This window comes from Festucalex cinctus, chromosome 1 (genome assembly GCF_051991245.1).
Source record: "Festucalex cinctus isolate MCC-2025b chromosome 1, RoL_Fcin_1.0, whole genome shotgun sequence".
NCBI classification, from domain to species: domain Eukaryota; kingdom Metazoa; phylum Chordata; class Actinopteri; order Syngnathiformes; family Syngnathidae; genus Festucalex; species Festucalex cinctus.
The window spans coordinates 38,996,698-39,019,732 of NC_135411.1; the positions used below are offsets into that span (position 1 = coordinate 38,996,698).

Below are 23,035 nucleotides of genomic sequence, written 5' to 3' on the forward strand. Positions count from 1 at the left end.
TGCAAGGAGAGATGGCAGTGTGATGGGGACAGGTGGATTAGTTAGGTATCAGATTTTAATCAAATGCTAAGTACAGAATAATATCTGTTTTTTAATTTAGTGTTTCATTATGAATAGATGTTGAAATGATTTTTGTCACAGGCCACATCATAGTTACAGCTTCCCTCAGTGGGCTGGTATGACTGTGAAAACCATAAACTGACATCTGTATTTTAAACTTTTATTACATACTGTACAGTGTAAACAATGACCCCAGCCTTATTCATGACATAAACTCAAAACAAAAGTTGTTGCTGTTCCAGTTAAGTCCCGTGGATGTCGAGAGCGTGCTTTCAAACTGTTGCGACAAAACAAATCAATAAATTTCTTGTCTGTGGACTGTAAATGCTAGTGCTAAAAACAATGCTAACAACGGGCATAATCCACTAAGAATGCACTGCCTTAGCGCCTTTTTTTTTTTTTTTGCACGCGCAGTTTGCTCCCTCTTAACACTTATTCAGAAAGGATATTGCTTGTCTAATCATATACCGGTGATAAGCCCATAAAGTTTGACAGTTGAGTGCAGTTTGCACCTGATTGCACATGGCAATGCTGGATTTACGCCAACAAAACCATGGCAGAATAATAGCAGTTATGAGAAAGATGAAATGATCAGAAAGAAAGCTTGGACCGAGAAGGTGCAAAAGTGGAACTGACAGAAAACTGTTTAAGCGTTTTCCTCATTCAGCACCATTAAGATGTAGTGAGCAGAGAGGAATACAACGACGTCACTTATTCATTCATTTAATGTCCATAAAATACAAATTATTGGTGAGATCATTTTTATACATTGTATGCGCGTGAAAGACGGCAGACGAGGGGTGGTCATCACTCATGCTAAATGCTACCTAACTGGCTGTACCTTTACCTCGTGCCAGTCAGGCATTGGAACATTGGAAATATAGTGAGATACTGTACCGCTTGAAAGCTCAGCTTGCGTTGTCTGACTCCTGAGTGGCGACCACAGTGGATAGTAGGACTACATTTCCCATGATTCTTCGATACGTCACAAATCAAAATGGCGGTGGAATGACGCTCCACGTCCATTGACCAAGCGTCTTGGACATATTTGATTGTTGAAATTTAATTTGTAAGGATTATTTTGACAGCAAAATGTGATGAAATGTTTGACTACAATAACAATATGCCTGGTTTGTATGCTCAGTAATACGATACACCGTTTGTTTTCACCGTGTAGCCTAAAGGAAGCCTTTACATTGCGTTGCATTGCGGGAATATCACAATTGCCCGAATGTTCGGAAAAATGTCAATAGGGAGGCGGGTGGCTTTGTCTGACATGACGATCATTTTTCAATGCGGCAATTGCTGCTGCCATGGGCAGGCGTCCACTGATGGCACCAAGTTTACTTACGCTAGCTCCCAGTAGACGTTCTTTGCGTCACTCAAATCCAATTAGCAATTAGCGCTGGTGTTAGTGAATTAGACGCTGTTTATCAATGAGCCTAATTTGCATAGAGGTGGGCAATTTCTGCACCATATATATGCATATTACCTCATTTAAATACGTGCACATCCCACCCTTGCAATGAGATGCTTTTTGCTTGGCTACGCAGCCAGTAAGCCAGCAGCCAGTAATGTAAGCAACTGATAGACTCGCACAGTGATCTGACCAAAATCCCATCAAGAACATTTGGGATGAACTTAAAACCATAATTACAAGACCGCCTCTTGTACATCAGTTGTGAAAATCCCCAAACTTTTGAGTTTCTGAAGTGGCTGATTTCACTGTACGTCTTCTATATAGAACACCTGTTCCTCTATCTAAGTAAATTGAGACACGGCATCCTTTTTGTGACAATCTTGTTAGGTGGTGTATCGTGAGACTTGTCTAACTTGGCTCAAGAAATTTTTAGAAGATACAGTGAAGTATGCACAGTGTTTACCTTGATGTTGGGGGTGTAAAGATTTCGCAATGATGAGAGAGCATGGTTCAAACTCTCTGTACTGTAAGACATCCACAGTCCCTGCAGAATTGAGGAGGAAATTCCGAGCCTCTTGCTTAAGCCCTGTATGTGACAAAAAAGTGCCGCAAAAACACTTAACACACAACTATGGATTGCAACAGGATGGTGACAATTATTATGCAGGGTCAATTTGAACTCATTCAGTGCCATTGGCGGTTATAGACGTCAAAAATACATTTTAACTGGGCTGGCAGTGAATGAGTCAATATGTAACGTGAAGAACTGTACTGCTGTAATTCCACTTCCGCTATTATGGATTAATACCAAAACAAAGATAACGATACCAGAATGTCACCATTTTGACATTGTGTAAAATAGGGGAACACAAACAAATGGCCACTGGTACCAGTAAACTATTTCTAACCATATCATTTGAAAAGGTTTCCTTCATGGGTAATAGATCATCTATCACACACACAGCAAGCAACTTCAGGACTATGGTAGAGTACCTTGTAGATGTGAGCCTTTAAGATGTGATGACCCAGCTCGAGGGTCTGCTGTCGGTTCAGCTTCCCTCCCTGTCTGCAGAGCCAGAAAGCCAGCAGTGTGTGACCACTCCTGCGGGAAAACAATCCACACTGTCTTGAGCATTCCACAATATTTTGCGTAATCCAGTTCCACATGAACAGTATCACGTAACGGTATAAACGCACTCAGAATGATTATCCCGCTTTCCTTGTCAATGCTTATCAAAGTACCTGGGGTCACAGAGGAACCTGTCGTCCTGCCCTTCCTCCCTCCACACAAGCCATTCCCGGAATGAGGTGTGGTTTAGCATCCTAGTCCCATCAGCCCGCTGCAGGAGGAAAGGCAAGAGCTGCTCCAGACGCTGCATGAACTCGGACCACTGCATCGCTCCACCAGTCAGAGTGCCGGCATTTATCACCTCAAAAAGCTGAAAGGGGAAGATGAAGTCATTTTACATGTGTGCTATTCAGGGTTAAAACATGTTATCAAACCCTATTTCTAATGAAGGTGGGATGTTGTCTAAAATGTAAATAAAAACAGAATATAACCATTTGCAAACACTTCATTTTGATGTTTATTTAATCAAATTCAAAATAAGTGATTATTTGCAAAACCCCCCCACAAAGTTTATTAGTTTGAACATTATTTACATTTGACACAATGTCCCAGCTTCATTGGAATTGGAGGTTAGAGAAGTGATAGCCATAGTGTGATGCAAACACATGTAATCACAGCCAAGAACAACTTGCATTTCATATGTGGTTGCTTTATGAATGAAAATGCATCACAGTGATCCATCCAGCCATGAAGCCCCAGTAAGACTTAAAAATCCATTTTGGTGAGTGTTTGCGCTGTTACTGTTCAAGCTATCTCTTGTACAATAAATAGATGTGTTTGTACAGCCACAGCCTTCCTTAGCCTTTGACTATGTCTTAACAAATGCATGTGTACAAAGTTTGTAAAACTGTAGAATATCGAATGAAATGAGATTCCATTTATTGATTATGTGTACCTGTTGGTCGGTCAACGGGTGCAGTGCGGCCACAGCGACATTTAGCAGTGGGATAACTCTCAAGAAAGACGACTGTGTGGGAAACCGCATGTTTAGTTGCAGCAGGTAGACCTCCGCGAGGCTTACTGGAACCACCTGAAGAACCAAAGAAACACAAGCTGTTGTAGAAAACAGAATGTCGAATAATTCAAATATAGATTGTCTTCTTTTCCCCTCCCCCTTGCACACCTTGAAGCTGGAACTCTTAAGGACCAGGTAGCCTCCCTCGATCAAGTCCAGGGTCAGTTTCAGGTAGAGGTATGAGCCTTTGCTTAGGGTCTTCAGATGGCCTATTAGCTTGGTTAGTGCCGTGTTGTCGAGGCGACCATTGCTTAGCGACACATTGCTCTGAATCTCAGGGCTGCTGTGGATGCGTTGCATCAGGTAACCCTAAGAGAAGACCGTTGGTTAAACGGCATGTGATGATAGAAATACAATCAATTCATGTGTGTGTTACCTGCAAATCCTGATCTATGGCACTGCTTTCCTCCATTCTGTCTAAAGAAATGCGGTGAAAAGGTAAAGACCGAGTAATATCCTGATTGAGAATAAGAGAAAGAGTTAATAGTTACATTTCATGAATTGGAAACGCATCCATGTGGCTCAATGAACTGAACTAACTACCTGTTGGTTGGTCCTGACGGTGACAATGATCTTTAACCATGAAGGGAATTTGTGAATATTGCGGGACAAAAACGAGGTCAGTGTGTCGCCGTAGTCTGGCCGATGGAACTCTGCCTCATTTAGCCCATCAATTAGTAAAATGATCCCCACCCCCTCCACATGCAATCTCCTCTCTGGAGAACAACAAAGCAGAATCACACCATTTATTTGCCTCTATTTGTCAAAGAGAAAAAAAATGCAGCAGAGTCACATTTTACCCTTGTACAGAGCATCCAGTGGTTCTAGAATTCCTTTGTGGAGGGCTGAGCTGGGGTCTTGGATGCAGGATCGCAGACTGAGCGAGCTCTGAAGTTGTGGCGATCGATGCAGCAGCTCTCGATACGCTGACAGCTGAGGCGCTTCGGTTAACATCGCTGCCAGGTTGTGGACAAACTCCGGTACCAGACACGTGTGACAGTTATCAGCCTGACAGAAATGATAGGAAACCACCTGCAAACACAGACAGGGAGTATTTTTTGTAGCATGAATGGAAAGTATGCACTCTACTAGCGTATGGCCAGTTGTTATTTAGTCCACTTAGCAAAAGGTGTGTTAATTATCTTTATGTGTGTTATTTTTTTTGTGGAAGTATGAAAGACATTCTTCAAGAGGCTGCAGATGCCGTTATTGCTTGCTCAAAGCTTGCCAAAAGATATGTATCATACTGTCAGTGGTAGGCCGACAGGTCATAAATCGCAGCCCTCAATGTTATTGAATGGGTCTCGGGCCACGTCAAATAAATGTTTCAGGGGTGTGATGCTATAAAAAGGGAGTCTTGACTTGAGCGTCATGGTTGACAGCTGCTCGGTTATGAAAGCGTCTGTGGTCACACAGGCAGTTAGGAAATGATGGCTGGAAAATGTCCATAACCGAGCAGGGAGGTTTGATTCAAAACTGTTTGCTCAGCAATTGTTTACTGATATCATATACAACCCGGTTTTAACACATAGAGCTTAAAATGTGCAGATTTGATGTATATTGTATAAAGTAGTGTCGCTACCTGTCCGGCAAGCCTCAGCATCGCCTCCTGCTGTCTCCTCTTGACCTCTGGCGTGCCTGGGCAGCTTCCCCCTCCTCCTTCATCTGCTCCTCCTCGTCCCAGTGATCCATGGGGGAAAGATTCCGCGTCTGAAATAGAAGTAGACTTCATGTTAAGTATACATACAAAAACATCCCTGCAACCATAGCCGCTACTTAAAAATAACTATCTCATTGCTTTGCTGTTTGATTTTCCACGATATCATGGGCCTTTCAAGCGACTGGTTTGGCATTGCCTCTAGTTGTTGGTTACAAAGCTGGCTGGTTCCGTTCGTTCTGCATGATGACTCAGCTGTTTGGAATATGAGGTTGTCTTTGCGGGCGGAATAACGCATTGGGGGTCTTTAGTCGAAAATCCGTGCCAAGCTGCTTCTGGTCTACGATGTCTAGAGCAGATACTGTAAATTTTCAACTCCCCCACAACCTAACATCAACCCCAAATGTTTCATGCACCCCAGCACATACTTTTTCCCATTAGGATGACTATGAATTCCTAACAGGGGCAAAGACAAAAGGATGTATAATAATGTGTGTGTCTGCAAGATGACTTACACCTCACTTAAAGTATCAAATACGTCGTAGATGGCAAATAATGCTTCAATGACTAATTACCAAGAGTGATTTAATTTTATTTATATATTTTTTTTAACTAGCCAGATAATGAGGGTTTTGTGATTTAACTTGTAATTTCTCTCAACAGGAAATCTCCTATATTTAGATTTAATGGTATTACAAGTTATTTTTAATTGTCTGCTTCTGCTTACATTTGGGCAGCGTCTGGTTGCCAGCGGATGTTGGCCACATCCGGTTCCCATGGCAACTCAGTGCCACCAGCCGGGCAACGATGGCCGTCTTGCCAAAGCCCATGTTTCCGACAATCACCACTCCTCGATTGATTAAGGGGTCATCGCTGGAGAGACAGCTGTCGACTTCCTGGAAGAGCCACTCCCTTCCAGTAAACCTCCAATCAGGCAACAGTCCGGGAATTTCAAAATGGAGGGGCTTCAGGCTGAGATATGGAGTCAACTGAACTGCAGAGAGGGGAGGAAAAGTTCTGTATACATTTATCGTGCTACATGTCAAATTGTCCAAATGTGTTTCATGTCTTTTACCTCGCTTTTCGTGCTGACTTCGACTTCCAGAATTCTGTCTGGGCATTCTGAGAGATGCCCTGGAAGGAGTCGGCCTTTGCTGTTCATCAAGGTAGGCCAGATCTTCAAGTTGAGCAGAACTAGTAGCTGAACAAAGACAAACTTTGTTTGACAGAGCAAAAGTAAGATATTCAGTTTAAGATGTGCTATACAGTAAACTTTTCATGCACAGAAGGAAAAACATTTAATACATGCAGCTCCACAGGCACAAAGAATAGTGTTATGTCTTTATCATATTTGATTTTCCTTTAAAAACATTCAATATATAGTAAATTAGCTTTGTTTCAAGAAAAGCTTCACACAAAATGCAGAATGTACAGCCTTTAAGCACTATTGGGTTTGTATTAATTATGGAGCTTCTCGATTTTTTTAATCATGCCATCACAGATGATAGCGAATGACAAAATACTTATGTGACTAAGAAAAAGCTAAATTGGTTCTGTTCATCACTGCATCACTGCATACACATACACCAACACGGACAAATGTACAAGGAAATGCAACAGATCAACACGCTTTTCAAAATGTGCAAACCTAAGCACAGCGATGATGTGGGCTCAAACATTCATTGAAAGATTGAAAGAAATGTTATTTACTCTACAAAATGCTGGAAAGACTGAGTTATTGGTGTATACAAAAAGAGAAAACTCACCAAATGTGTGTGAATCCAGTCACAACCAACACGACAGAGAATGTTAGCACTAACTGTTTCATATCCTGTGTGCGTGTGTGTGTGTTATGAGACGTCATACATGTTACTTCCTTCCTCTCCCAAGTACTCTTCTCAAGCGTTCATGAGTCAGTGGCCATGAAGAAAGGGGAAGGGAGGATGAGATAAAATCATGTCACCCTTTATGCTCTGAAACTGCACCATGCAGGTGGTCCAAAAGATCAAACAGATCAATATTGAGATCTGTTAACAACTTTTATTACGCTGACACTGGCAGACATTCATGTGGTTTCATAAGGCCAGAGTACTGAGTAGAAAGCTGGCATTGAAAACTGAGGATGAAAAAATACTTCAACATCAACTCAAATATTAGCATTTAGTGGCAAACGTTTTTACAAAAAGAAGCTATTCTCTGTGTTAATCACAGTAACCAAGTCAAATTTGCATTCCAATGTGAATTTAGGAAAAATCTTCATTGATTTTCAGTGGCTGTTTAGGATTCTTGTGATTGCACTGTTGACCAGATCAGGGTGTACCCTGCCTCTAGCCAAAAAAGCAGCTGGGATAGGCTTTCTTGTCTCATGAGTTCACAAAAGTAGACAAGTGATCGATTTCCTTCCTAACAGGAAGGGCAGGGGAGGGGGGCTGATACACACATGCACTCGTACTCGCCATTTATCTTACCAGCAACTGAATTGGGGCGAGGCAAAAGGTAGAGCGGGATGGAGTGGGTGGATCCAGACAAGTGGTTTGAGTCTTGTCCCCAATCTGGGTGGAGTTTATTAAGGCTGTATGTGGAAGCCATGTTGTCCTCTGCCCTGTAGAGGTAGTCATCGTTCGAGCTTCCTGTCGCTGTCATACAGGAAGAGGAAGTCGATGCCACCACCGGCCGGCTCCCCTCCCTTCTGAGTTTGAGGCTGCTGCCTTGGTAACCGTCGCTGGCATGCTTGGCGTTGTCGTCACGCTCTACTGCTGATTCGGCCGAATAGCTGGTCAGTGTAGCTGAAAGATGAATTAGTATGTAGTTAAACATTTTGAGGTTCTCATTCTAAACTACATCTGGACAACTTATTAGTCTCCATTCTTACTATGGGTACGTATTACGAAAGGCCTATATCCAGTGTTTTAAGTGGGCCGAAACGGAGCTCCGGCACTTCTAAAAAAAATCTCCCTTGAGCGTTCGGGTACTTCTCAACATGCAAAGAATGTGCTGTCAGCGTTCCCATACACTGCATGTTTTGATCCCAAAAAGCTATTCCATCGTGTGCCACTCATCCACGAACGTTAATGTTATCGCGATTTAGATTTTGGCTTCTCTCGATCATCAAAACGTAATGATAAAGAAAAACGATTAATATGAAGTATGCTCCAGCGCGTTTACAAGTTCCCTACATTGTAAAAGGACCCTGAATGCACCATGTAGCTTGGAGCTAGCCCAGAGCGAATCAGTGTGATTATGCCACCCTTAAGCGTCCTTTAAGCTGTTTAATCACTCCAGTTGGAGTTAACTGTAAAACTAAATACACAATAAGAATTACATACATACATACAGTGTGTATTTTAATACAAAACGTGCTTCATTTTTAACACATTGTGCGTCTATCGTTAATGCTTATGCAAGTGAATTGAAGATCCCATTCAAATGCTAACAGGAAGTTAGCATCAACTTCCTTCGAATAACAAATATTCACACACAAATGCTGTGGAAACACATACTCACGGGTAGGATAACAATATTCAAATGCATAAATTCTTCCCAATTTGTGAAAATGAGTTATTTTAATAGAATTCAATCACAACTTTCTTCTGTTCTCATTGTAATATAGAAAGATAAATAGAACAGCTTTAAAATGGATGCACAGGCTGATCCAAACCTATAATCCCACTATCTCTGCTCTCCAGTGTTGATGTGGGGGAGGTGACAGAGGCATGGATGGACGGTTTGTTGTTGTTGTTACCCTCCACTCCAGCAGGGGGCTGTAGTGTAGATGAGGGGGAGGTGTTGCTGCTGTCCAGGCTGGAGGAAGGTGAGATCCTCTGTGGGAGAGATAGATTAAGAAAAGAAAAACATAATTAGACATTTTCTTGACATCATTTTTGTGGAGAATTTAATGGTGTCGTAATTTAACATTTTTAACAATCTAATGTGCATCTTCTGCTTTTCTGATGTACTTTTTTTTTTTTTGTATTAGGCCTACTTGTAGCTGTTCAAAGCCAAAACATCACTCTAGTCTTTTATTTACATCAATTCATCCATTTTCTATACTACTTCGTTCTCGGGCTCGTGGGAAAGTGGTGTCTATCCTTGCTGACTACACATTGAACTGGCTTCCATTCAATCACAGGTCACATAGCGAGACATCCACACTCACATGCACACCATCACCAAGTGGGAAGTGGAGTAAGTGACTCTGCTCATATCAACTTTGGGAAACGTTTTGCAGACATACTGTGAGTGTGTGATTACCTGTCCATCGACTTGGGCATGGTGAGGTGAGCCGGGTTCTTCATTAATGATCTTTTCTCCCAATAAAAAGCCCAGTCTGGTCATCAGCGCATCAGCTGCCTCATCTACTGAGGGAGGTGGTCCTAACTCCTCCTCTTCACCTGCACATCCCGAGGGGGATGAAAATAAATAAATAAATGGATTTATACAGTAAACAACATTTTTTATTTATTGATTACATTTAGTCTACTTAGATAACTAATATAAATGTCAGCCATGGCTGAGCCATATTAAAGGAAAATGCATTCATCCATTTTCTTAACTGCTTATCCCTCACAAGGGTCGCGGGGGTGCTGGAGCCTATCCCAGCTGGCACCCTGAACTGGTTGTAAAGGAAAATCACTTCATAAAATTGTTCCACATGATAAAACAATCATAATGGGTAAAAAGAAGGATCTTTCTGTTGCTGAAAAGTATGGCATAGTCCAGTGCCCTGAAAACAATTTCAAAAAAGTCATTGTAGTGTTAAGGAATGTGTCTGTGACTCAGAGAGCATGCAGGACGTATAAAGGAAAGTTTGGATTAGGCAGAAATTTAACCAAAACTGTACCAGTTCATTTGTTGGCAGTCTTAAGAGTAGTGAGTCAAAAACAACAAGCCCTTCGTTAGTACAGCCAAGTCTAAAAGCTTTGGGCTGTTTTCACTTGGAGAACTACTAGATGTGTTTTTCTCAAGACACCATCTTACAAGCATTCACATGAAGAAGTTTAGCTCAAGATTCGTCTCACTATTTTGGCTGTTCCCGGTCAGGAATCTTTTTTTCCTGTACACAGAACCATCCATCTGTTTTCACTGCAATATCACCACTTTCCAACCGCATGCTCAGAAAATTAAAGGGACTGTGAACATGACACCAATTAAACTACGTATGAAAGAAATTGGCAATGGGGTTAGGGGTGTCCACGCCCACTTGGAAGAGACTATTTTGTAGTAAATATATAGTATAGTAGTAGCAGTACTATATATAAGTGCTATATTTACAGTGCCTTGAAAATGTATCTGTTACTATGAAAATTCCACAGTAACCTTTGCAATTCATTTTGGACCAACTCCACAGTAGCACTGTTGCATGTTCAAATATGTGTCAGTCATGGCTTGTCTGTGTGTGCATGATCTCCCTGCTGGTAAACTGCACATGCACATGTATGGCAAAGAGTCTCAGTCCAGGAAGGACCCTAACACCTCCTTGAGTGGACCACAGAACCCAGCAGATTAGTACGGGCAGTAGCATGAGCGTTTTGGGAAATGGATGTTTGCAGTAAATTTTGTCTATCTACACAAGTCAATTACATCAATATTTCTGCCTCGCCTTCTTCAGTTGCTTGAACTGTTACTCTGCATTGTTTGGGCCCATCCATCCATCCATCCATCCATCCATCCATTCATCCATCCATCCATCCATCCATCCAACCATCCATCCATCCATCCATTTACTTCCGCTTATCCGGGGTCGGGTCGGTATCCATGCAGTATGCTTGTCATGCACAGAAGGAAAAACATTTAATACATGCAGCTCCACAGGCACAAAGAATAGTGTTATGTCTATCATATTTGATGTTCCTTGAAAAACATTCAGTATACTGTAAATTAGTCTATTTGTTTCAAGAAAAGCTTTACACAAAATGCAGAATGTACAGCCTTTAAGCAGGATTGGGTTTGTATTAATTATGGAGCTTCCAACTTTCCATCCATCTTCTGCCGCTTATCCGAGGTCGGGTCGTGGGGCCAGCAGCTTTAAGGAGGGAAGCCTAGACTCCCTAGCCACTTCAACCAGCTCCTCCGGCGGAATCCCAAGGCGTTCCCAGGTCTGCCCAGAGACATAGTCTCCAGCGTGTCCTGGTCGTCCCCAGGGGGCATCCGAACCAGATGCCCGAGCTGCTGGCTCCTCTACGCGGAGGAGTAGCGGCTCGACCCTGAGTCCCTCCCGAATGACCAAGCTTCTCACCTTATCTCTAAGGGAGAGCCCGGACACCCTGCGGAGGAAACTCATTTCGGCCGCTTGTATCCGGGATCCTGTTCTTTCAGTCACGACCCACAGCTCGTGACCAGAGGTGAGGGTAGGAAAGTAGATCGGCCGGTAAATCGAGAGCTTCACCTTTTGACTCAGCTCCTTCTTCACCGCAATGGACCTATACAGAGCCCGCATCACTGCAGATGCTGCACCAATCCGTCTGTCAATCTCCCGCTCCAGCCTGCCCTCACTCGTGGACAAGACACTAAGATACTCCTCCACTTGGGGCAGGATCTCATCCCTGACCCGGAGAGAGCACGCCACCGTTTTCCGACTTAGGACCATGATCTCGAATTTGGAGGTGCTGATCTTCATCCCTTCACGCTCAGCTGCGAACCGCTCCAGTGAGAGCTGGAGATCATGGCTTGATGAAGCCAACAGGACCACATCATCTGCAAAAAGCAAAGATGCTATCCAGAGGCCACCAAACCAGACCCCCTTAACCCTTTGGTCGTGCCTAGAAAATCTGTCCATAAAAGTTATGACCAGAGTCAGTGACAAAGGGCAGAATTGGCGGAGTCCAACCATCACTGGGAACAAATGCAACTTACTGCCGGCAATGCGGACCAAACTCTGACATCAGTCATACTGAACAGTCTGTATCAGGGGGCTCGGTACCCCATACTCTCGAAGCAAACCTCACAGGACTCCCCAAGGGACACGGTCGAACACCTTTTCCAAATCTACAAACCACATGTAGACTGGTTGGGCGAACTCCCATGCACCCTCAAGGACCCTGCCGAGGGTGTAGAGCTTATCCACTGTTCCACGGCCGGGACGAAAACCTGACCGGGTAGGCTGAGAAGTGTGATCCCTCTATAGTTGGAGCACACCTTCCGGTCCCGCTTCTTAAAAAGGGGGACCACCACCCCGGTCTGCCAATCCAGAGGAACTGTCACCGATGTCCACACAAAGTTGTAGAGGCGTGTCAACCACGACAGCCCCACAACATCCAGAGCCTTTAGGAATTCTGGACGGAACTCATCCACCCCCGGGGCCCTGCCACAGAGGAGCTTTCCAACCACCTCAGAGTCCCCAGACACTGCTTCCTCAAAGGAAGACGTGTCGGTGGAATTGAGGAGGTCTTCGAAGTATTTTCCCCACCGATACACAACGTCCATTGTCAGCAGCACCCCATCTCCACTATACACAGTGTTCATGGTGCACTGCTTTCCTCTCCTGAGATGTGAGATGGTGGACCACAATTTCCTCAAAGCAGCCTGGAAGTCGTTTTCCATGGCCTCACCGAACTCCTCCCATGTCCGAGTTTTTGCCTCAGCGACAGCTGAAGCTGCATATCGCTTGGCCAGCCTGTACCTGTCAGCTGCCTCCGAAGTGCCACAGACCAAAAAGGCCCGATAGGCCTCCTTCCCTCACAATATGTTATCCCTCACAGCGGGTTCGAGGATTTCCGCCACGACAGGCACTAACCACCGTACGGTCACAGCTTCGATCGGCCGCCTCCACTCGGACTCAATGTCCCCCTCCTCCCCCGAGGTATGGGAGAAGTTCTGCCGGAGCTGGGCATTGAACTCTTTCTGACAGGGGATTCCGCCAGACATTCTCAGAAAACCCTCACAATAAAAGTCTGCCAGGTCAGACCAGCATCTTCTCCCACCATCGGAGCCAACACACCACCCAAGTATGAATATACAGCAATCTCAGGGCAACACATCAACACTTGAAAATAAAAGTAGCAAACAGAATTATTACTCATGAATAATATTCTATCACAATGATTACAGAATGATTCTTCGCATGTGTAAACCACAGCATGAAAAAAATCATAGCGTCGCTTGACAGTCTATAATTACAGCTATAAATTGATGACTGGTGGACTAAATAATAGAAATGTATTGTGCGTGGACCACAAAGTCATGTGTGGTCAGTCAATGACAGAGTAAGTTGCAGGGCAAAAATAAAATGGAAAGACACAAGCAGAAAGTCTTTCCATTTCATTCTCCTGAGTTCCGACAATTCTTCCTTTTCTTCTTTCCTCAGCTTACTTCTATCCTGTTAAGGCTGTTGCATTTTGTTGTCTTTGTAACTTGGGTGATAACAACTGGGAGAAGGGATCAAGAATGAAGCTAGCACCTAATCGTACCAGCTTAAATTGCTTTCAAATGGTTGGACAGTATCTGAACTTTGTGCCTCACACTTTTCCAAAGCTGGGATTTGTTTAGCAATGTTAACTTTCTAAAACCAAGAAAGTAGCACCCAACCCACTTCACAGCAGTTTTAAAAGTAAGCTGGAATAAAAAACTAAACAAAATAAAAACATTTTAGTTAACGAAAGAATTGCAGCATTTTCAACATGACATCTTCTAATTGCTCGTTGTAAGAGGTTATTTACAATGCCTCCTAGCCTCAGACAACTGACTTTACTTTCAAACAAACCTTAAAGGTGAAATTTCTTGAAAATAATCACATTTTTAGAATGTTGCAATGCCGCCATATGTTTATACCAAAACTCCATTTTGGCTGTGGAGCTACAACATTGCCTCCTATGCCCCTCCCCTTGAAAAAAACTGGCTGACAAGTACACATGTCGATGGTAGTGAGTGTTACTTTTTTTTTTTTTTTGGACGAGTGTATTTGACAAAGGCAGCAAATGAGTTAAAGGGAATCAGAGGAGCTGCTTCGATTGGCAGTGAATTAAGTCATATGTGTTCACTCTGCTTCATCTATCCTTCTTCTCGTCTTTCCGCTGGTCTCCCGATATATTCCTAATCCTGTTGGAATTCTGATGCATCTGGTGTTGGTGAAGGGTCTTGGATTTGTAACGCTGGTAGAGGTTTTCATGCACATAGTAAGAGTTTGTTCCTTCCTCGAGTTGCTGAGTTGGTAGGTTGGTCTCTGTGAATCTCACTTTGCTTCATCTATCCTTCCTCTTTTCTCCTGACAACTTCATGATTCTGTTGGGATTCTGATGGATCCGGTGATGGTAAAGGGTCTTGGATTTGTAACTGGTTTCAAAGATGTGAATGAAAGCGCACGACAAAAACTAGAGTGATGATGTTAAGATGTTGACTCTGCAAGGCTGCCAAATGAAATAACAACTCTCTGTAATAAGAAAAAAAAAGTTGTACGTGTCCACGCACACAACTGTACAAAAAGTCTTATGCTGCGGCCACTTGTGCGGGTTTGCAAAAATACCAACACAAGGTTTCCCCTGCCTCCGTGCAGCTTTAGACCGCACCTCACACTAGACTAAGCATAAATATAGATGAATGATGAAAACATCTTGTCAAAATAAAATATCAAATATGCATTACTTTTATTTTGATGTTATTTTTTCCTAATTTGAACAACATGATTATACCATGACTCGGCTACTCAATGGTGGCTTATTAAAACAATACAACTACTATTTTATAAAAAGACATTAAATTCATATTTAACACAATTAAGTTGCATGGCTCGGCCCATTTGAAAAATGATTTGCCCACAACCAACTTGCAGTATGAGATCTTGTGATCAGTGAGCTTACTTAGCACAGTTTTCTAGGGCAGCCATCCAGTCTCCACTCTTTTTTTCTGCACCACAGACCATCGACGGAGATAACCGTCTCACCGGTGGCCCTGTTGCAACACGTTCGGCCACCATCTCACTCCGCCAGCTTGTTGATACAAATGATTAAGTTATGTGTTGGCAGCATGGTGGACGAGTTGTTAATATGTTTGTCTCATAGTTTGAGTCTCAGCTAAGGTCTCGCTGTGTGGAGTCTTTATGTGCTTCAGTGTTATTATTATTATTATTATTATTTAAATATATATTTTGTCTATAGGTCTCTGGCATTGGCTAGTGACCATCCCATGGAGAAAGTCAGTTAGGAAAGGCTCCAATCCAACTACAACCCTAATGAGTACAAGCACTATAGAAAATGATTGGGTGGGTGGAAGTTATGTCATAAGGGGATCATCTCTAAGCGTAGCAGTTATGAAGTAAGTGTTTTTATATTTTCAAATCTTCAAATGCAATTAATGAATTATGTTTTTTTGTTTTTTTATGGTAAAAGATTGGCACTGGAACATAATCATTTATTTACCTAAATTTGAATAAACAAGGTCAACAAGAATCCCATATTTAGGTTAGAATATAAGATATGTACAGTTTGTCTTACCATTAATTCCATGAATATAATTACTAAGATGGTACATTTTATGGCTTGGATTAGGAATGTATTTGTCTCTTGTAGTGGTGCTCTGATCGAAATGCCACTGATTGTGATTGGCCGATTTCCGTGCAAAAGCACGCCATCGGCATATGTAAATAGCTTCCACTGCTGGTCACAAAAACCGCTCGTGCTTCGCAGATTGCAGCCAACTAGAGACCAGCCTATATGAAGTGTAGTGTACCCTCCCCCTTTCCTTATCACTTGCGTTACAGATCAAACCAGTAACTGAATTATAATATTTGTGCACTTGAAATAATGCCCGTTTTTTGTTTTTTTTTTGGATACAATCTTCTTTCAAATCTGATTCATTAATTAAATAAAAAATAACAATTGATGGGTTAATCGATTATTAAAGCAATTGTTATTGAGCAGTTCTCAGAATGAAAACTGTGCAGCTAATCCATGTGATCAGTAATGTAAAAATAAACGACATACATTCACGCCATCTTTCATGTTCAAAATGTTCAAAAATGGGCCTGAAAGCAAGCATATTACATTTGTTGAAACATTAGACATTTAGACACAAATTAGACTTCACTCTCACCTTCCTCGTTTCTCCTCCCTCTCCTGTTTCTCCTTTCTCCATTGATGGGCTGATCAACCCAATCCCGACACAGATCCGAGTTTTCTTCATGAGCCAGACAGCAGCACACGTAAAACAGCAAGCTTCGCAGAAGGGAGGAGGCATGGCTGAAGGTGCCAACTGCCCCGCAACGGCAGTTCTCCGCAAACCTCCACGGCTGATGCACGGATGCCCGCTCATGCCTACACCACATGGTCCTCGAACGGGCACATGCTTTCAAAATCGCCGCCGTGCAGTCCATAACTAGCCACGAGCCAGGTTGTAATTGGTTCAGAGTGTTTCCATGTGGAGGGCGGCGTCAGTACATCAAAGGAGTCGTTGCCCCAGAAAAGAGCCTTCTGTTGGTGTGATGAAGAAGGAAAAAGGTCCTTCAAGATGTCGTTGTCTGTTGCTTTCCAACTGCGACCATTTCATAATTGGTCACCAAAAAGAATCCTGAGCCACCGCTGAGTTTCCGAGCTCCACCTTCTCCAGAGAACACAAAGGAGAAAGGAGATACATATGGTGGGAATAAGAAGATAAGAGAGTGAGTCTCTCCAGGAATAGAAAAGCACTCAAGATACTCAAGCTTGAACTCCACAGAGGCACAATAAAAACAATCCGTAAGCATGAGAGTACAACACGAAAACAGAGTTAATGGTCAGTTAATCGAATGTCCACGCACTCATGAATAGAGCTTTTAACGTTGGCCGCAACTCACTTCAGAACAGACCAGGGGGGTGTCCAACTCCTTTTAGTCTAAAAGTATGAACCATTTTCATTCACAGGGATGATCTGCCGAGCAGTTTGTCAAAAACAAAACAACGAGAACGGCTTAAGTTTGGATGAAGATCTTCTGCAAGTAAACAAGTAATGTCTTCAAGTCTTCACGTTTTTTTTCTTTTCCACGGCAGAGCCTCCATATCTGGTCTGAAAGACGATCTCTCCCGTCTGACTGCAGCGCAAATCACAACTCCCCTCCTCCAACCAAAACACACACACACATGAAGGAGAAAGAGGGACGGCTAGCATGAGCAGCTCAACACAGGGCAGGCAATTTTGTTCAGAGAAAAGTTTTCTTTTTTAGAAGGCTAAAAACTGGGTGAATTTTGTTGAGCAAAGATTTAGAGAACGTCCAACCGCAGCTCCCCTTTATTCCAAAAATAACTTCTACACATTACATCGCTACAATAAAGTATCATACCGTCCTCAAAAAATAAAGGCAAATTTATAGTCATTCTCTGAAAAATAATAAATCACAATTATTTTACAAGTATACAGTACTTGTTGATTAGGTTTTACATAACCTTAAAATAATGATACATAAAGTAAAAGCAGTAAAGCAAGGTTTGTTACTTGGAAAACAGATTGGAATACAATTTTCCAGATGTTTCAGCATAATGTTACTGCCTACCCAAAAATGCAGGGCACAGAACCTATAGTCTATCTTAATAGCTGCAAAATACATGTCTAGTTTGTTCAATATGAAGTATTTTTTGGATTGAATGACAAAAATACACTGCCAAATGCATCTGCCCAACAACCACACCGACTGTGATCCAATTCAATTGTATTGACATCAATGTTCATTTATGTGTCTCCAGAGACTGAAGTGATTTCTGTAACATTGGAACGATATTGCCATCAGACTCCCACATAAAGGCTTTAACACATCACATGAAGACAACCTCCATCCTATTTCATGGTCTATCAGTTATCCACAAGCTCAGGTAATGAGTGATGTTTACACTCACTGCTCATTTCAATAGGTACACATGCACAATCTTATGAAACCCACGTAACGCCCGATTGTTGAATCAAATATGAACCCTTGTCGTTTTGATTGACACATTCAAGAAACTAATCATAAGTCTCGTATTTAATCATCAGCAATTTGTATGGTTGCAGTTGTTACTTCATTGTATGAAAAAGAAATCTTAAAAACTATAAATTCAGAAATGTACATACATGTTTCAAAATAATTCCTTAAAATTTGTGTAAAGACTGAAAACTATGTAGTACGTAATTCTAGAGATACAGTTCAAGGCCCTATTTTCCGTTCCCAGTGTAAAGGAAGGGGTGTCAACACTCACGCAATGAGCGTGACACACTCATTTCTCTCCATTCTTACGCTCTCACTTACTTTAATTTCTCACGTTAAGAAAAAGTATCTGTAACCAGAATGGAAAAAACAATTTCCAATTCAATTTTTAATCATTATTTTCCATCTCTAAGCTGAATGAAAAAAAAACTCTAATTTCCAATTCAATTTCTAATTAATGTATTTAATTTGATAAGTGCAACTTTTGTGTCAAGCGGTCACGAGACAGCACACTTAGCACTCCCGTAAACATCGCAAAGACTGCCATCGTCATGCCGTTTGGCACGTTTGTGTTCAACTATTTGACCTTCGGCCTGAAGAACAGCGGCGCCACCTTCCAACAGATGGTTTATCAGATCCTCGGCAAACTTCCCTTCGATGGCATTTACGTCGACGACATCCTCATCTATTCCACAAGTGAAGAGGAACACCAAGGCTACATCATCGCCTGGAAGACAACCGGACAACTGCATCTTCGGCGTCCCCAAGGTGGAATTTCTGGGCCACAAGAGCTCAGCGCCCGGCACACGCACCCTCCCAAGCAAAGTTGCCATTGTCAGTCAGTCCCGACACCAACCACTGTGAAGGGCCTACAGGAGTTCATCAGCATGGTGAATTACTACAACCACTTCCTGCCTGGCATAGCATCCACAATGGCGCTGCAATAAATGGTCCTGGCAGGCAAACCAAAAACACTTCAATGGGACAGTTCAGCAACACGTTTTCGACACCACAAAACGGGGTCTAGCCAACGCCACCATGATGGCACTCCTATGACCCGGCACCCGTCTCATTCATTCGACCGACGCCAGCAACGTTGCTGTCGGAGCTGTCGTTGAACAAACGTACAATGGTGTCACCAAGCCTCTCAGCTTCTTCAGCCACAAGTTACGCCAACTGGAGAAAAAATACAGCACCTTTGATCAACAGTTACCAGCCATCCACCTTGCAGTTCGACACTTTCGTCATCTTCTCTACGGGATGTCCTTCATGATCCGCAGACCACTGCCCGCTTGTCCAAGCATTTTCCAATTTTCCAAGCCCTGTCACAGATTCAAATCAACGCCGTCCACCTAGGAATAGACTGAAGGACAAAGGAACAGATAACAGATGCCCAGGTAAATGACGGCGACGTGCCTGCCTACGGACCGCAATCACTGGCCTCCACTGTGAAGACGTGCTATTCAATGACCACGGTTGCACGTTGCTCTGAGATGTCAGCACTGGCCACCCCCGCCCGCACGGCCTGCGCCACTCCACCGCCATGTTTCGAGACAATCCAATGTCTATCCCTCCCATCTGGATGTGCATCCAAGCCAAGCTGCTGACTCATAGGTTTGTATGGTACGGTATTAACCGACTGTCAGTGGGCCAACAACTTTCTCCGGTATCGGCCATTTTTCATAACGACGGTGCCGTTTGGGTCAGCACCATGTTTGTCCATTGTTTGCCCGCTGCCGCCATCTGAAGGCAACAATACACATTGACTGAAAAATTAATGTGATGGCCAGAAACTGTGCCCATGACAGGAGCCACCACCCAAGACAGCGCCGAGGCCCTTCTCAACCGCTGGATATCCCGTTTCGACATAACCTAACGACATCACCTTGGACCAAGACCCGGCCTTCACTTCACAGGACTGCTCTCAGCCAATTGATAGGCACCAAGTTTCACCATTCTACCTTCTACAACCCTGCCGTAAACGGAATGGCTGAACGAACACATCGTACACTAAAGGCCAACCTGATGGCCTGGCTGCACCGGACCTGACTGGAAGGCCCAGCTACCATGGGTCCTTCTTGGCATGTGGACAACTCCGACAGAAGGGCGAAACGTGTCACCCACTGAGATAGTTCTTGGCGAGACCATCATCGTTCCAGGAGAGTTTTTCCGTTCCTGTACCGAGATGGATGACGCCGAGGCCACCTCCAAGAACCTCACCAACATCCAACGTATTGTCAGGAAGTAACGCCCCGTGGTCCAGACTCACAGCAACACCCATGCTGCCCAAGTACCCAAAACACTGCGAACATGTATGCATGTTTTTTCACACACCGCCGCTCACAAGACCGGAGTGGGCCAAGAAAACATATCGTATCAACATAAACAGCAGTGACTGGGAATCCATCGACTGGTGGGTATCCATCGCCTACCTGAAGGCTGATAGACCTTCGCTATTGACCAAGACCCATGCTGGACACCCTGCCCGTCCACTCAATTGTCTTATCGATCTACCATAGACACTGTCCAGTGAACTCAATCAGATGACTACTTGTAGCAGCAAACAACCTTTCCCGACACAGTTTGTGTTGCAGCACATGAACTTCGGCAAGCAGCATTCAGGAAGCCAAACGCGAACTAGCAAGCCAATTGGCATTCTGGAGAGCTGAACTATAAGGATCGCTTCGGGACCCTTACCTCTTTAATGTCCGCATTAGGACCGCTTTCACATCCACATTTCCTGTATATAAAATGGATATCTTTGTGCGCTCCAGGATCTTTGCCTCTTTTATGTCTGCTTTTGGACTTCTTTCATGTTCACTTTTCTGATATAAAATGATGATCTGTATCTACACGATTAATCGATTATCAAAATAATTATTGGTTAATTTGATTATCGATTAGTTGTCGATTAATCTTTGCACCTCTACTGTGAATTGGGAATTGCCAACCTGAAAAGCAATACAATGACTTTGTAACACTGCATCTAACGTTTGTTTTTGTCCTTTTTTGAAAGCGCACATAAAGGTGGATTCTCATTCACTACACAAAACACAGGATTGCTGGGCTTTACACTACTTCATGCATGCTTTTCTTGAAGATTTTGGATTGGCTGACTCTCAGTAAAAGAATGCAGGCTAACAGAAGCTTCTACGGTCCACAGATTACCCAACCCGAGAACTGACAGCAACACAAAGCACTAGAGTGTGTTAAGTGCTATTTGCTTTTCAGGGGTTTCAGCAAAAATCACTTTCAATTTCACACTCCAAATCAATTGCTACTCACACTGTTGCTATGTGAAAGGTTCGGTGAGTAACGTGAGTTAGGTATGAACACTAGAAATGAATAAGTGCTTTTCTGATGTCCCTGTTATAACAAAGCCTGATCCTGCACATTGGAATGTTTAGTGGAAGCGTGTCAAATCAACCATACGGAGGAGGAAGGGGAGCAGAAGCAGGAGAGGATGACAAGGGGTGGCTTACATTTCTGTGTTTTATCTCTCACTAAGGAAAATGAGGGGTCAAAGCTCAAACCACCCCCTTTTACCAGACACAATACAACAGGCATACAGCTCGGACAGACACAGATAGGAAGGGGAGGGTGCTCTGGAAAGTTCAACCTCATCTAAAGGCAGCTGTGCTTGAGCTAGCATTTGAGTTTTTATGGCAAACACACCTTTTATTTAGTCTGACATCTAATAGATGCTATTTCGTCAACATTAGGTGGCATCTAACACTATACATGACTCAAATGATACACTTATCAAAGTTTGTGCCTAATGTTCATTAATTCTACATGTTCAGGCAAAAATTATCACTCGTAACACTAATAGGGGCCAAGAACCTTAAAACTAACGAGACACACTCGTTGCAGTTGTTTAATCCACTAACTACGCTGCACTTGTATGGTAGAAATCATCTGAAATGACGTGTAAAAAACAGCTGCTAGATGGATTGCAACTGAAGAGGTAGGAAAGTGCTCCAGCTGAGATCAGGTAAGCTTTTGCTTTGGCACTCATGGTCAATTGTACCCTTCTCAAGTTGAGAGAAATAATAATTACACAACTATTCAAAAGCATTCTTTTGGAAACTGCTGTACACTATCACATGGGTGAGAAGACATGAGAAGACACACATGAGCAGTGCATGGGAGACAGGAAAAAAAAAAAGGGCTTTTGCTTGCATTGCATTTACTGCTGCTTTACATCAGGAGCAGCTGGAGGTTCAGTATCTTGCTCAAGGTCACGTCGACATGCTCACATGGGCTGCGGATCGAACCGACCACAACTTTCGGCTTGTGAGACAAACACTTTCCCATCCGAGCCATGCTGCTTACAGTGATTATTGCAAAATTCTAAAGTCAAGCTATGAAAATTCTGAAAATTTCATTTGTGTTTGCTGATAATTTTATTGAAAAAACAAAACAAAAAAACAAACTTGCTTTCTGTATTTATTTTCCAAACAGTCCACTAAAGGTGTTTTTCTCATGTCCATCCCTAGCTGCATCACAATGGTAGATTTTTTTTTTTTAATCTGTCCTCCTCCCACAGTCCAAAAACATGTTCTATGAATGGAATACTTTAAATTGTATGTGTCAATGTGAATGTGAACTGGTGATCCGTCAAGGGTGTACGCTGCCTCTCACCCTTCATCAACCGAGGTAAGCCCCCCTGTGGCCATGAACATGATGGGCAATATAGAAAATGGATGGCCCCTTCCTAGCATGAAGTCATGAATGTGTTTGGCTGCTTGACATTCTCTCGGGAAAAAGAAAGACTTACCAGTTGTTCTTTTGGCCTGACGAATATTAAGTGGAGAGGAAGGGAGGGAACGAGTAAATCCTTCTGTCAGTCTCATCTCTGAGCTTGTGGACTCAACGCTGCCACCACCTGA

The 23,035-nt window shown here is 43.0% G+C and overlaps 1 protein-coding gene across 6 annotated transcripts in view; it reads right to left on the reverse strand.

Moving 5' to 3' along the window:
* Positions 1 to 23,035, reverse strand: part of tanc2a (tetratricopeptide repeat, ankyrin repeat and coiled-coil containing 2a) — a 57,282-nt gene that overhangs the window by 10,955 nt on the left and 23,292 nt on the right. For 2 of the 6 annotated variants that reach the window (XM_077534877.1, XM_077534867.1), the window contains exons 3-16: positions 22,924 to 23,031; positions 9,533 to 9,672; positions 8,940 to 9,102; positions 7,750 to 8,067; positions 6,009 to 6,482; positions 5,207 to 5,334; positions 4,425 to 4,656; positions 4,168 to 4,340; positions 4,001 to 4,081; positions 3,733 to 3,933; positions 3,505 to 3,639; positions 2,723 to 2,919; positions 2,474 to 2,582; positions 1,944 to 2,066 (exon numbers count right to left, since the gene is read on the reverse strand). In XM_077534877.1, the coding sequence (XP_077391003.1) occupies positions 1,944 to 2,066; positions 2,474 to 2,582; positions 2,723 to 2,919; positions 3,505 to 3,639; positions 3,733 to 3,933; positions 4,001 to 4,081; positions 4,168 to 4,340; positions 4,425 to 4,656; positions 5,207 to 5,334; positions 6,009 to 6,482; positions 7,750 to 8,067; positions 8,940 to 9,102; positions 9,533 to 9,672; positions 22,924 to 23,031 (2,582 nt within the window). The other 4 variants (XM_077534848.1, XM_077534859.1, XM_077534840.1 and 1 more) reach the window with 4 other exon arrangements.